This window comes from Daphnia pulicaria, chromosome 1 (assembly GCF_021234035.1).
Source record: "Daphnia pulicaria isolate SC F1-1A chromosome 1, SC_F0-13Bv2, whole genome shotgun sequence".
NCBI classification, from domain to species: Eukaryota; Metazoa; Arthropoda; class Branchiopoda; order Diplostraca; family Daphniidae; genus Daphnia; species Daphnia pulicaria.
In genome coordinates, this window is record NC_060913.1 from 10,732,020 (window position 1) to 10,746,778 (window position 14,759).

Below are 14,759 nucleotides of genomic sequence, written 5' to 3' on the forward strand. Positions count from 1 at the left end.
ATGTGTGAATCTGAAGGTTATTTTGTCTACAATTTCAGTCCCACTCCCAGTGAGTCTGACCATGTGTCCTGAAAGTGCTGTCCGTAAAATGAATGTCGTCTCGTACTGGAAAGTAGAAACTTTAATGGAATGGTAACTATTTTTTATGTTTTCTAAATTAAAACAAGTATAATTCAATATATTCTGTATGGGATATTTCATCACATTTTCATTCATTTTCATTTTGCTTCAACTATACTAGACTAGAGAGTAAATTCCTTTGTTTAATTTTGGTGTAATTCTTTGTTTAAGTGCCATTTAAACTGCTTGAATTCTTTAAATATTATTATTTTGTTTGGCGAATTTATAGGTCTGAAAGCTTACAATACATACTTGTCAATTCCATGTTTTGTTGTGGAGTGCTCTACATTTTCTTGGGATGTTTTGTCACATGGAGAAGTTTTTTTACTTAGAAGTAAGTTATTTTTTCTATTCTGTTTGTGTTGGATAATTTTAATGTTTCTCATCCACTTCAGGAGGAAATGTGCAAGGGCCATGCAGCTTACTGTCCACCATTTTGTTCATAATCATTGTTTTCTACTGAATTCCAAAACTTAAACAATCTTTTTCCCTAACTTTTGAAAGGTAGATTAATTCAAGCTGTTGAATGATGTTGTTTGCTGCTCAATGTGAAGATGGTGAAAGGAGTGCTTGACTCGGAATAAGCTGCCTTTGTCTCTGTTGTTGGTGAATCTACATTCACTTTGCTTATGGTCTTCACCTTCTTTGGACATGAGGTATGTGCAGTTATGTTTTCTTGAAGATTAGAGCTAGTTTGTCTTTGTGTCCAAAAATGTTAGTTCTAGAATAAGTCAAAAAGATAGTGCTGAAGCCTCTTGAAGTAAGATGATGGATTGGTTTTATATTAATCTTCTCATTATGTTCCACCTAGGAATCATTTCAATTGTGAAGTAGCTATTCTTGTCCAAAGGAGAATTCCACTTGGCCAATTCATCTGAGCTTGACTATTGTCTATTGTGCAGAAACCAGAAGTACTTGATAAAGAGTAATAATGTTAAATATTATCCTTAAAAGCGATCTTTCAATGTCAATTATTGTAGACTAGAGAGTAAATTCCTTTGTTCAATTTTGGTGTAATTCTTCGTGAAATCTCAAGTTGTGGTTTTACGCGATTGAACCTACACATTTTTTCGAATTAGTTTTGAATTTTCTGTTCTTGACATTGTCAAGTTTTTTTTTTCCTTTGGGGTGATGATGGTTAAATGTTGAGAATGATAAGTCAAAGGATTGAGCTAGATAATTTTTGTTGTTGCATGACACATTGTTCTCTTATAGAAATTAATTATGTTTTTCAAGTAGGGTTAACGGTTCGATGAAATCTGAGCTTCATGGCAGTTCAATGTCCACATGGATTTGCTGCGGATTTGTTGCAGCCAGCTGGTGAATGCTTATGGATGTACTTAGTCCGCTACTTGAGAGATGAGTTGAAATGGAGTTTGTGTCGACTTTCAGTTCAACCAGAGAGTTTGTCGGGTCGTGGCATGGAGATTCTTGGGCCAATGTTGGCCTTTCAAAGGTCAACATTGGGCTATGCCGACATTATCTTCCCAACTCTCGTCATCTAGATCTAATGCTTGTTTGTTGCTACATAACTTGGCTTACTCCACTGAGAGTTAGACCACTTCAGTCCACTGTTACTCACCATGGAAAAATGCCCTGGTATCCGAAAATTTAAAATTATTTACCAATAATCTATTAGCTTTAAACTTTGTTTCTGGTCTTTAAATGAGGGTCTTGTTAGTTGCAAATGAAGTGTCACATATGTATCCCATTTCTAACGCTAGTGGCTTTATTAAGGCGTTTGATTATTTTCAGCTGTCAAATACGTAGCTTCAGTACTTCGTAAATCCCTGTAAATAATCATCGGCATTTATTGAGTGGTAACTTTTTTGGGTGATAATTGTCGATAATTATTCCACCAACAAAACTCAATTGTTAAATTTTTTATGATTGTATTTCTGATCTACTTTCGGTTTCTAAATTCATTAATACGTGTGGGTTTCATTCGACGCCGAAAAGAACTTAACATTTGTATTCCGCCTCAAATTTTTGATTAATCGATCCTATATTTCACGGAAATTAGGAATTATTTTTAATTGGTGTTTTATTTTTTGATTTCTCTGTGGCGTCCACAGACTGCAGTGACCCCTGGATGCCAAGGGCTGTCACTAGGTGGTTAAATATTTCAGTGTGTTAAGGGATTGAACTATTCTGCCCTATTATGTTTAATAGTAATTCTAGGGGGATGTAGGGGGTACAAACTGATCAAAGTGCTGGCCAATGTGACATGGTTTCCATTTCTTTTCGAGATGTTAGATAACGTTCTCCTCAGTCATTATAAGTTACTTTCTTACCTGACAATTTTCTATGGTAATTCATACTTTACAATTTAGAAATTAAATTTCTGTGCTTTGTGAACTTAAAGGTAACATTAACAGGTCTTTCAATTTATATTTGGGCATTCCATCTGATCATGTTGCCTCCCGATCATGCGACCTGCCTTCCCTAAATGTCGTCTCTTGCTGTACGTTGCATGTTTCGTCAAAAGATGAGTTATTTTCTCGCCATTTCTGTAAGCTGAACCGATACTGAACAAATTTAAAGCAAGTAAGCGAATTGTGAGAGTTTGGACTGTTTGAATATCCTATTTGGCTATTTGCTTATCTATTTCAATCTATGTGTTAAAACAGGTGATTTCCTTTTCTCCACAGTGTGGTCGTTGCCATGCCTTGAAGACTGTCTTTGTGAAGGTCTACTATGTTGCAAGACAAATGTGTTGAAAGGAGGGAATCTGTTAAGGTAATTAAGTATGTGTCAGCTAATTCAAGTAGGTTAGCACCTTTATTAATAAAACTTTGTCACATATTATTTCATGTTTCCAATTAAGAAAGTATTTGTAGAAATTTTGTTGTAAATTTGTAACTAACAAAATGTTTTATTTTCTAGTTTAGAGATGCTCTTGGCTTCGGCAGACATCCACTCGAGTTAACAATCGGAAAAGTATCTATCAATCTGTGTGTATAGCTATAGTACTTACCTTATAATCTGACCATGTTAGCTTATAGCCTTATACTACATTCCATTTGGCTGAAATGTTGTCCATTGTTACCTGTGTGGGTTGATTGTAAGTATATCCCATGCAGATACTTAAATTGTTTAAATTTCCCTGCAATAATGCAATTGATTTTCTTAATTATGTTCAGGTGAGAGATTCCTTTCCTTATCTGCTGAAGAACTTGAAGACATGGCAAAAGCTGAACTTCATTGCTGTCAAGCAGGTGATTTTTTTGCAGCCAGCTGGTAAAAGCGAGTTCAAGTCAAGTTTAGCTGAAGCTTCTGGAAGTAGTCTACATTGCTGGTGTCATCCTGAGGAGGGGTAGTGTTACTTGCAAACAGCAACAAAGACATCTTGAAAAGGTAGTTTGATTGTGATTATGGACTGTAATTGGGCAAGTTTTGGTGAAAAGATAGTTGCCTGCTTGATCAATCTGAGCTGACTCGGAAGTTTTTTTTTTAAATTATACTAGAACACAAATTTCCTTTCTTATAACATTTTATGCAATCTTGTCTTGTGACTCAAAGAATTTGCTTCTGCTCGCATTTCATCTTAAATTTAATTTTGTGACATGATTGTTTTCTTTATTGTCTTTTATTGTTTTTACATCTGGTATAAGTTTAAATGTAAGTTAATGATTATGCTTTTATCCTAACAGGACTTGGTGACGGTGTTAAGTGTCAATCTGCTACGTGCATTTTATATAGCTGGTGTTATCCAGAAGTGTTGCAGGGAGACTTGGAGCATAGATACAAGAAAACCTCTAGAAATGGTAATTTATGAGTTAATTATTTGGAATTTGGGAAGTGTGTAATTTTATGGAAAAATAGTAATCAGTCAGAAATGATTTAACTGCTAACTTTAATATCTGTTTTTTGTTTTATTTTCTCACAGCAGTTGGTGTAAATCTAAAGTGTTTTTGCTGTCTGGTTCCTGTTCAAGCTGTTATGATGTATCTGCTGAAATCCTTGAAGTAGCTGATGCTGATTTTATCCTTTGCAGTTGGTTTTCTAGTGCAATTTTGGTTGTCTACTAAAATATTTTGTCTTATTTGTTTTCATCTGTGTAATGTATAATTCAAACTATTTGGTATTTTGGTTTTCAATGTGGTATGTTGCAGCTTATGTTAGTGAAAGTTTTTTGTGTGGTTGTTTCCGTTGTCTTAAGCAATGTTTCACATATTTATGTCATACTTAAAACCTAAACCTGAAATTACTTGTTTAATTTTGTAAACTTAATTGCTGTTTCATCAAATCGTGTATGAAACTCATTAAACATACGTTCAAATTCGAAATCTAAACTTGTATAAATTTTAATAAAATAAAAAAAAAAAACATGAAATATTAACAAAATAAAATTTCACTAAATTAATTTTAATTGAATAAAATAGAATTTGATGAAATCAATTGTTATTGAATTAAATGTAATTTTAATTAACTTAAATACATTTTATCAATATTTCCCAAAATTATTACAAATTTAATAAGCAGAGCGTCCGGTACAAGGCAATTGATTATTAATACAAGTTTTTAAACAATTTATACCCTAATAAAACAAATCTAACCAACTTCTTTTGTGTTATTTGGGAGATAAATTGCTTTAAAATCTCGCACATGGAGTCAATCAAGACAGGTGGAGACTGCCTTAATTGACTGCAGACAGGGATTGGTAGGAGAAACCGGAAAAAGAGCGAAGAGTTGAGGAACAGTTATTACGAGAACGATTAATCATATAGTAGGCTTCCGGCTTAGCTTGCAAGTTCCCCGTTCGACCAGCACACTCTTTCCTCCTGGTTGTCATTGGTTTTTCACTAATGGATGAAGTCCATGATAAGTAGCGAAGTACCCTGTAGGCATAATGGACATTTATTAGGACAGTTATTTTAAATAAAATTTTAGCGACAGAAAGCAATACCTCAAATCAAGGGGGCCTGTTTACATTTTCATGAAGTAAAAGGGGATTTTCAAGGTTAGCAGGCTAGCAGCCAATGGGTTACTCTATAGTCATTGTCCTTTTTGTTCAATGGACATAAAGTCTGTCATGCAACATTAGAAACCCAATAAGAACCTGTAAATAAAAAATAAAGTCACCTTGTCTATAATTTGTGGCATCAATGTGCTTGATGTCTATGATCTAAGGGAATAATTAAACTTAAACATTAGATAGATGTAAGTGCAGAACAATACTTTAAATACATACAAAACTGCAACAAAATAAGTTCAGTGACATGACAAGTAAACTTACACACTAAACCACCAATCGGTTATCCAAGGTTCTCTAGAAGATGGAATGAGAGATTGGTCCATGCGTGGGGTTGGTGATCTAGCAAGTCCCATACTATAGAATGATTCAGCCGATAATAATGATGAATCCTGATAAAAGATGAGAAGAGTAGACTATGTTCCAGCAATGCTGTACTAAAGCTAGCATTGGTTGATACAACTCTGTCATTTGGATGACATATTCAGTAGGATACCAGGATTTTCAACACAATACAAGACAGTACAGGCTTCATGCACCTTTCACATTTTCTCCTGGGAATGGATGAGAAATGATGATGTTATAAACACATAAACGGTAACGAACACATGCCAAACGAATTGCACACGAAATCTAGTCAATTTACCAGCGAATTCATTGGTAATTTTCGAAGAAAATAGCTGTAGCTAAACTTTTGGCAACGAGCCGCCATAAGCCCATATCTGACACAACAAACAACATTCTTTCACGCCATCTATTTGACACGTTCAAAACTCAAAATCTAAAGGACTGGCACTAGATAGTCACAAATCATAAAAGTAATCAAAAATACCATTTCTCTTTGCTTAAAAATAGCTTGGAGTCTTTAGAATTCTACAGAGAACAAAGCTCACTTGCTAGTTTTAAGCAAATTTTCCGGAAGTATACCGGAAGTAAGCGATAGCGCCCTAACCATTGAGCTGTCGTCAAAATAAACTAAATATTCGTGATCTACGTAAAATTTGGGGTCGATTAGGTGTAATTTAAGCGAAATCCAGATTTTGGTCAAAATCGAGAATTTTCCTGAACTATTGTTCAGGAAAATTCTGGAAACCGGAAGTACGCTTTCGTACAAAATAAAACATGAACTTTACCAAAAATTTTACGCGGATCACGAACGTGTGGTTCGTTTGTACTTCAGATGAATATTTACTGAACTATTGACTGAAAAGAGAAAACCGGAAGTGGAAAAAGAAAACACAATATTAAAAATCTAACAAGTGAGCTTTGTCGTAGAAACAGAAACTGACAGTTATCACCCAAAAGTTTGTTTGTAATAGCAGCGAGAAACAAAGTAAGCGTAATTAAACTGAGTGGAAAATGATCAAAAGCTATGCAGTAGCGTCAGAAAGAAGAAACGTTTGACAGTAACATGGTACCATGAAAACAATGTCCAATCCAATCTCGCTTGTTGAGTCGTTGATACTTGATACTCAATTAAAAGAACCAACAAATAAGGGCAAATAACTTTGATTTTCACGTAATATTTATCCCTGCACATTTGTGTCTCGTCTTCGCAGTATTACACATCACAACAGACGAAATCCCCAAGACCGTTCGCCATCTAGTATCGAAATTCGCAAATGTTTTGTATTTTTTGGCTCGAATGCTCAATGCAATACTGGCATCCGCAATCCGGCAATCAGTTGCACCCCTCTGTATGCATGCATATCTATTTGGGGAAGAAATAAACTTCCTCCCGAACGATAAAAAAGCTGTAAAGAATCACTTAGGGCAATTATTCGGGCGGACGCTTAAACTAACATTGAAAGTAGCAACTTGCAAAAGGAATTTTAAAATATCAGATTTCGTGAAGCATCTCTGCTATTAACGATCCTGCATTTCACGTTGCGTTACTCGTAATTCTTTGACGATGCGCGCACATTTTCCGAATTGCCGAAGTTCTGCGCTTGCCAGGATTACAACGCCCACGCTACAATTCCGGGACCTTAGTATCGTCGCCCCCCTGCAGTTGACCCGAGTTATTGGCAAATGCTGAATAAATTTCTCACATCCTCTCCCGATTTTCGCTTGGCAAACTGTTCACTCTCGTCGTCCCCAGAAATTTCATAGTTGATCCAATTGACGACCAATAGGAAATGACGGATGACATGAAGCCAATGGAGTGCCTTCCAAACTCGACTCGACCAAAATGCAATAATGAAAAGTAACGAGAATACCGATGTATTTCGCTTCGCGCCATTGTTCCCAACTATTTCAGGACCAAAATTGATTCCAGCGTTTTTTCTTTTCTTTTCGTGTTTCCACTCAAATCTGTACAGCCAATGGAGGGGTCGGGAGAGGCAGATGGAAGAGAGGAGACAAACATTTGAGTAAAGACTACAGGAAAGCGGAGGCAAACAATCGAGAGGTTTTTACTTCGGTTGCAGTTTTCTCGGTTAATTTCTCTTGCAAAAATGTTTGACCAAGTTTCATGTCATCGATGTCAGTCGTCTGAGGTGAAGGGGGACAAGTTACAACAATCTGAATTACAAATTCAGAAAACCAGAAGTTAAACATGGGGTTTATTTTATTTTGTTTTCGTTTTTTTTTACAGGATTGGTGACATAATCCGCGACTGACGACTATAAGGTTAAGGGGAGTTGGGATTCCATACACAAAACTCAAACAAAACTTTTTTTTGTCTCATTTTCGAACCATTTTCTTACACCTTCTCCTCCTGATCGACGTCTCAATTACAGAAAATAGAAAAAAAAATAATAAAGATGACAGACTGCGAGGGAGGGATGGTGAGTTGATTGCGTCACATAAGATACAAGAGAACCGTAGATTGCACTCGGAAGATAATCAACAATTTCCTTCTTCATCTTCACTTGTCTTCAATCGAGGGCTACAATGACTTAATTGGTTGAAATTATAATAAACATTGGGTGAGGAAGGGGGTAGAGAGTGGGTGGTGGTGTACAAGGAGAGAGCAACAAGAGTCAATCTACTAACCGAATCGAGCGACCCATTTACTACCAATGTCTTTTGCTTCCACCTTTTCGAGTACAACTTGCCGACATCACGCATCAACATCAATAGGCAAACGAAAAAAAAAAGGAAAAATCACCCACTTCAATGAGATAGATATTGCCCTGGGATTCTTCGACCGACACGTGAACCCCCCCCCCCTACCCACACCCTACCCCGCAGGCTAAACGAGATTTTTTAAAAATAAAGACATTTTTTAAACGGGAAATTTTTTTGAAGAAATCGACCTCGACGACGGCGTATCACATAAGGTACCATTCCGTAATGTCTCCTGTGACGACCGGTAAGTGCCACCCACCTCTCGTGCCACCCAAGTTCGTTAAGTCTCCAAACTTTGCTCATTAACAGAAAGACAAGACAAAAAAAAAAAAAAAAAAGGGAACAAATGACGATCAAATTCAAGACACGTCATGCCATCTCGAGTACCGTCACGGCGGTCTGGAATGTCGGGACGACATTCAAAGAATAATTTAAATTCAGCGACGGTGAACGCGTCGGCGCTTTTCTCTTTTTTCAAACATCCGGGCGATGCTGTCTCAATGTCTAAATGGGCGAGACGCAGGCGTTGCCTATCCTTTCACTCACAAGAAAATAAATTAAAAATCGGCCAACGACGGCTCCAGCGGGTCAAATGGACGCCGAGTCTCGTGATCGGCAAATTAAATTTCGCAACGCATTCCGCAATCGGAATGGAAATCCTCGTGATGGCAAACTTTTCCCGTTTTTTGTTATTGTTTCTATATGAATGCAGACCAAGCGACTGGTGATATAATAGTGATGGAATTCCATTTGCAAGGGCCTGTCTTGTTTTCCCATCAAATTGTGTAAATAAAAATTTTTAAATCTGATTTGATTCGAAAACACACGAGAATGGGAGGGAACGATAGTGGAGGGACAGCTTGTTTTCTCATCAAATGGATATGATTCTCCCTGCCCAGGGACTGTGTTTCATGAAAGTTAAGGTGGAATAGATGAAGTCAACAAACTGGAAGAATGGATGGGAATCAAAAATCCAAAAAAATAATTTCAGGACCATTTTTATGAATGAGAGATGATGGTTATGTGTTTCTTTTATGTCTTTAGTGTGGGGTGGTGGGATGATGGAGAAGTGGTCGGGTGGTTGATCAATGTGAGCGACGAATTGCGGTCAAATCGGAAGACTGTCATGAAGGGACGACGACTTGCCGAGGCGAATCATCATCGTCGTCGTCATCATCTTCATCGTCATCCTCATCGTCCTCATCTTCGTCGTCGTCATCCTCCTCCTTTTATAAACGGAACAATCAACAACTTGTCGTCATGGAACTGCTTTGGCAAAACGTTTTTACCTCATCGTCCAAGCCACCAACCTCTTCGGTCGGTTGGTGAACAAACGACAAACATTGACGGCGCTCGGCCTGCAACTGCTGCTGATGGCCGTCAAGTGGCACGCCCGTAAGCCACGGATGAAGTAGACACTCGGCCGCCGTCGCTCGCTGGTTCGGATCAAACGCCAACATGGGATGCAGGAATTCCGCAAAGTCCCGCGCTTGCTGGATATCCCACTCGTATTTTTCCGTTAGCACCTCGAAGAGACCCCACGGCTTCAGCTTCGTGATGTGCCGCAATTCTCCTGTTGCAATCAACAAAACGCAATGAGCATTTCGTCATCTTCCAGCGCACGCGGTTCATCCGTCTCACCCTTTTTGTTGAAGAAGACCCGCGAGTATTTCCCAGAAGCCGCAATGTGTTTTGGAATATCACCCAAAAGTTCGATTATGTGGGCCAAATGATCCTCGTCCCTCGAATAATCCTCGCCAGAGTGCGGCTCGAACAGGTAGTCACCGGTCGCCAGCTCGAACGCCATGCAGGCCGTGCTCCAAATATCGGCCGGAGTCCCGTATCCAGCACCCAATAAAACTTCAAGGCAACGGTATTGCCTCGTTTGAATATCCTCCGTAAAGTGGTGATGCTATTCGACAAAATAGGAAAAAGAGTTTCAGCAACCGACCCACAGGCTCCAATTTCTCTTTACTTACCACCCAGCAGGCGTTGCCCAAATCTGCAATTTTCACCAACATGTCAGGCCAGACTTCTCGGACGGGATCTGGTCTCTTGTCCAGCAACGACCGCTGATCTGGAACCGAAGACGTGCGACGCATTCCGCTTTCACCTGCAAGTGTTGGAAACAAATTAATCCCAAATCTCGGCATCAAAATATGAAGTAAAACGCGTACTGGTCGTCGAGTTCTCGTTGCCGTTCGGATTATCCTGAGGGTTAAGGAAGCCCTCGGGAGCGGAAGCAGACGAAGCCGGATGAACTTGAGCCTCCGTCATCTCCGCAAAACTCTTGCGATGTTCTACATCTGGAAGAGAGAGAGAAAAACAAATAAGTTCACTGCTAACTTGAATGAATGGAATTTTGCTTTTACTGTTGGATCCACCGTTCCTGAGAGTGGGATTCGCCGCGCACGCTTCATCCGCAGCTTGCAAGCTCGTTCCGTTTGTTTCCGTCTCTTTACATCCTGTAATCATACGGTCCGCCCAACGAAAACAACAAAGAGATTTCGTCAACAAGTCAATTGCAGGCAAGTCAAGAGTTTTACGAGTCGCCAAGAGAAAACTAGTGAAAGATGGAGAGATAATGCGACAAATATGAATTGCAAATGTAATGTAAATATTCAAGACATGGAAGGCCCAGTTTCAGAGCGGCTCCATCCGCTTTGCGCATGAACGCGGAACCCAAACGCAGCACGAAAGACCTCGGAGAGATCGATGTGTTGCGTGCAATTGCCGTTTTCGGGGCGAATTGAGACATTTTTTCCTTGAGATTCTGCCGGTACCATTTTTTTTTCAGTTTAACTTTATTTTCCTATACCAAGTCGGGAAGTGTCAAAGAGTAGGAAAAGCGACCAACTCGGCGTTTCGTTTCGCAAATGCAAATTTCTCCCCTAAAATGCCCAGAAAATGGAACTTTATTCAAATAGAAGGACGGAATTCCATACCGTTAATCTGGAGATTCTCTTCCAGCTCCTCCAATTGCTGGAGCTGCTTTTCCAGTAACTCCGCCTTCTTTTTGGCCTTCTTTTTCATCTTCTTCTTCTTGCTTTTTGACATGTTGGTCGTATTGGTAGACTGCAGTTCTTTTGGCGCCGTACTCACTGCAATGTAAGGAAGCAGCAAAGAATTAAAGACGGTGGAAACGTTATGAACACTCCACAACAACAGGCGTCTGCCCACGACTAAAAGGGAACAAAAGAAATCACAAGACAAAGGAAACGAACGAACAGAAGAAGAAAGTCGAAAACGACAAATGAACCACTCCAATGGCTTAGCCAAACGAGATCGGCACGTCCCGTTTAAACGACGACGACCAGAAACACCAAGGAGAGCCAACACGTACCAAAAACGTATAATTTCACATGAAGATATTGCTGGGAGTAATACCTAAAGAACCGGGGAGTTTCATGCCCATCTTGTGCCACTGGGTAGCATCGGCTGCGAGTTTCCGAATGAATGGCTCATCGACGCAAATCAAAATGTTCTCGGGTTTGATGTCCGTGTGGATGATGCGACACTTGGTGTGCAAATAGTCTAAACCTTCGAGAACCTGTACGAGAAGAAATTAAGAAATTGATAATCTTCCACATGACTGCGTCGATATCAAACCTGGCGGATGATGGTCTTGACGTTGAGCAGAGGAATGCCTTGGTACTGGCTGCGTATGATGAGTTTGAGAAGATTGTGACCGAGCACTTCAAAGACCATACAGACGTGCGTGCCATTAATGCCGCTAATCTTAAAATCATCAAGAAGCTGGACCGTCTTCTCGCGTTTTGGGTCCGTTTCGTCGCTCTCGCGGACGCAACGGAGCAACTTGATCTCGTCCAGCGCCGTCTCCGTGTAATGCGACGCGCTCTTGACCACTTTGAGCGCCACAAACCGTTTCGCCCTGTATGAAAATAAATACAAATGGAAAACGGAGAAGCCATGAGAATTTGAGGAGATGGCACGAACACCAGACATGATCCGAATCAGAAAAATGAAATCAAAATAGGATCGTGAAATAATAACTGACACCAAGTCCCAGCAGAGCCAGACGGTGGAGAAATGGCCCCAGCCCAACTTGCGCACGACATGGTATCGATTGTGGAAGAGATCGCCGATTTTCACCGGATGGTAACCACCTGGAAAAAAATGAAAGAAACAAAAAATGAAACCAAATAACTAACGATAAGAACAACGAAAGTTGGAAAGGAATCAAATGAAATGCATCTGCAAGGAATATGGAGTAGAAATATATATCATGCCCAAACTGAAAAGCTGGATCAGGTAGGATCATGGGAGCAAACAGAAAGGATACAGGGGGAGGGCGGAGAGAAAGAAAAAGTCAATGATGCTGATCGCTAATGTTCTCTAATGTACCTTTGGTGTAATCCCTTGGATCTTCTTGTTCGTCATCATCGGAACCGAGGATCTCTTCATCTTCATCGAGTGTTTCAGAAATGGATCCTTTGACGTCATTCCTGTACGAATCGCAAGGGAACCAAATTAGTTTTTTTTTAAATTACAAATGAAATTACAACGAAGACAAAAATTTTCAACCGTTTTTACTCGATAATTCATCTCTACGAGACAGCGATCCATCTGTTTCCCCACCAATTAAAATGTTATAGATAATGCTCACGCTATTGATGAAATTTCTCTCATGGTCCGCAGTCACACGCTATAACGCTGTAAAAAGCTAAACCATCCATCTCGGACGGCCGAAATGCACTCACGGACACAGAACAAAATCCGCCAAAGGCGTAATACCCACGTGCGGGTCACGTGAACCCATGCGATCACACACATGCGCATAGGGAGACAGGAGGACAAAGACAAAATGCTCCAGGCTGCATTTTTTTCCTGGACCCCCTCGGCGATTAGAACCCCATGGACTGATGATAAAAACACTAGCATACCGAATTTAAATACAATGAGAGTCTCGCTTTCAATTAGTTAGTCGTTGAGAAAAAAAAAGATCGTTCCACTAATATATAATGAAGAAATGAAAATCCCGCAAGTCTCAGAGTGACAAAGAAAAAACAGAGAAAATTTAAAGAGTTGACGATCTTTTTAAAGCGAGAATAGGCAGAACTGTCCGATTTGACGAGTATCATCAATTACCAGATTATTCTCGTTTCTAACAATGTCACCATAGGTAAAATTCTGAACTTTGAAATCTACGAAAAATCACCTCAACGTGATTGGAACATTAACATACATATCGACCAGTGCAGAACAAATATAAAATGTGGTTTGGGGACCAGCATTAGGGTTTGGGGTTTGTTTGGGGAAAACACAATATAATAGTGGGATTTTTAATTGGCAAGCAAATTTCAATATGGCTTCAATGTGAAAATCATCAAAACACTCAAAAAGAGTCTAAAAATCTTTAACAAAAAATGTTAAAAAAAGTCTAGATCCTCACAGCATTGCCGATTGAAAGAAGAAGCTAAATATTTCTGATGTTTCTAAGGCAGACCTGATAATAAACTTGCAAGAATCAAGAATGGGTGTCAATTACAGCCATCATTCACAACCACTCTTAATTGAGAGCAGACTAGAATTGTAGCGAAAGAAATGAATTTGTTTTACAGTTTCATGTTTGAGACAACTCCTGCAGAACGGACATAGACATTTACTAACAGTTGTGGGGAATTCCAGACAGACTTTAACCAAACAGCACTTACGATTCGAAGCTGCCAATAAAATTAAGTGTCTTGCAGTTTTGACATAATAAAAGAAGGCTCACCTCACTGTAGGTTTAGTTGTTGGCCTTTTGTCCTTTTTGTTGGAATCTTCTTCTCTCGTTTCCTTTTCTCTCGGTCGCCCCTTGCCTTTATTTGAATTTTTGTACCTCTTCTTCTTTGCCTGGATAGCTAGCACTGTTTTATTGAGATAAAAAAGCGAGCCAAGGCGTGAGCGGGCCAGGGTAGGGCACGAGATCAAATACAAACAATCAAAAGACAGTCGTCAGATGTGCGAAAAAATGAGATTGTTAATTTAACACTAATAACTCGGGTACTCACCTCTGCGGTTGGTATCACTCTTGATTGAGCTCATGTTTGTTTAAAAAAATCGGGACCCGGACGAGTTTGGGACGCTTATACTGAGCAACAATCGGCGGCCATATTCGATGGGAGAGAGCTGCGTTGCCGTATTATCATGTTAAAGATTTTCACCAGCGCGTTTTATCACGCAGCGGGAAAACCAATAGGCTGGCTCGGGCTCGCCCACATAATATCTTTCATTTCCGTGTTGGCTAACCGTTGAGAATGTGAACACACACACACAACTATTGTCGACACGAATGAAGAAAATCTTAAAATGGTAGCGAGCAGAAAAGATGGTAGTACTAGCATTTCTTTTCGGGTGACTTGGCGAGTTGTGGCAGCTATTCCATTCTACCTTCAGAATTCTGCAGGGGAAAGTAGAAAAGAGACGGGGAAACCCGAAAAATACATTCTAAGGTGAATTGAAACAGTAGCCAGAAAAAACGTACGCGGCGGTTGCAGTTTCACCGGTTTCGCTCTAAATACAAGCAAGATATATTTTACTCTGTATCTTAAACAAAGTAAATGGCACAATTGCCACACTTTACAGCTAA

The 14,759-nt window shown here is 39.5% G+C and overlaps 1 protein-coding gene and 2 long non-coding RNA genes across 12 annotated transcripts; 1 reads left to right on the plus strand and 2 right to left on the minus strand.

The window, feature by feature from the left end:
* Window positions 1-50: 50 nt before the first annotated feature.
* Window positions 51-4,409, plus strand: LOC124349986. 7 transcript variants are annotated; one of them, XR_006920345.1, is made up of 11 exons: window positions 51-132; window positions 350-454; window positions 516-776; window positions 1,357-1,719; window positions 2,499-2,667; window positions 2,751-2,859; window positions 3,007-3,060; window positions 3,119-3,184; window positions 3,264-3,477; window positions 3,774-3,887; window positions 4,010-4,409. It is a non-coding gene; the product is annotated as an uncharacterized LOC124349986 (long non-coding RNA). The 7 variants fall into 7 exon arrangements; XR_006920336.1 differs by having other exon boundaries at window positions 3,007-3,184; XR_006920340.1 differs by having other exon boundaries at window positions 1,360-1,719; window positions 3,007-3,184.
* A 112-nt stretch (window positions 4,410-4,521) lies between these two features.
* LOC124350519 lies at window positions 4,522-6,003 on the minus strand. Of its 2 annotated transcripts, XR_006921048.1 has the most exons (5): window positions 5,742-6,001; window positions 5,556-5,649; window positions 5,360-5,487; window positions 5,030-5,182; window positions 4,522-4,961 (listed from the first exon to the last, which is right to left on the minus strand). It is a non-coding gene; the product is annotated as an uncharacterized LOC124350519 (long non-coding RNA). The 2 variants fall into 2 exon arrangements; XR_006921047.1 differs by having other exon boundaries at window positions 5,360-5,649; window positions 5,742-6,003.
* Window positions 6,004-7,640: 1,637 nt separating this feature from the next.
* On the minus strand, window positions 7,641-14,318 carry LOC124345869 (SRSF protein kinase 3-like). 3 transcript variants are annotated; one of them, XM_046798336.1, is made up of 13 exons: window positions 14,182-14,318; window positions 13,905-14,037; window positions 12,533-12,633; window positions 12,186-12,294; window positions 11,777-12,059; window positions 11,555-11,717; window positions 11,113-11,268; window positions 10,540-10,632; window positions 10,348-10,473; window positions 10,147-10,280; window positions 9,809-10,079; window positions 9,457-9,740; window positions 7,641-9,393 (listed from the first exon to the last, which is right to left on the minus strand). In XM_046798336.1, exons 1-13 carry the CDS (start codon window positions 14,213-14,215, stop codon window positions 9,292-9,294), a joined length of 1,989 nt encoding a protein of 662 aa, XP_046654292.1. In that variant the 5' UTR covers window positions 14,216-14,318; the 3' UTR covers window positions 7,641-9,291. The 3 variants fall into 3 exon arrangements, with proteins under 3 accessions (XP_046654292.1, XP_046654291.1, XP_046654293.1); XM_046798335.1 differs by having other exon boundaries at window positions 10,345-10,473; window positions 14,182-14,317; XM_046798337.1 differs by lacking the exons at window positions 13,905-14,037; window positions 14,182-14,318 and adding an exon at window positions 12,795-12,874 and having other exon boundaries at window positions 10,345-10,473.
* Window positions 14,319-14,759: the final 441 nt, after the last annotated feature.

Coding starts and splice junctions, on each gene's coding strand:
- LOC124345869 (XM_046798335.1), bottom strand. CDS start 14,215: ATGAGCTCAATCAAGAGTGATACCAACCGCAGAG. Junction 10,633..11,112: donor AGAGAATCTCCAGATTAACG/GTATGGAATTCC, acceptor GTATGATTACAG/GATGTAAAGAGACGGAAACA. Junction 10,080..10,146: donor TGGGCAACGCCTGCTGGGTG/GTAAGTAAAGAG, acceptor TTTGTCGAATAG/CATCACCACTTTACGGAGGA.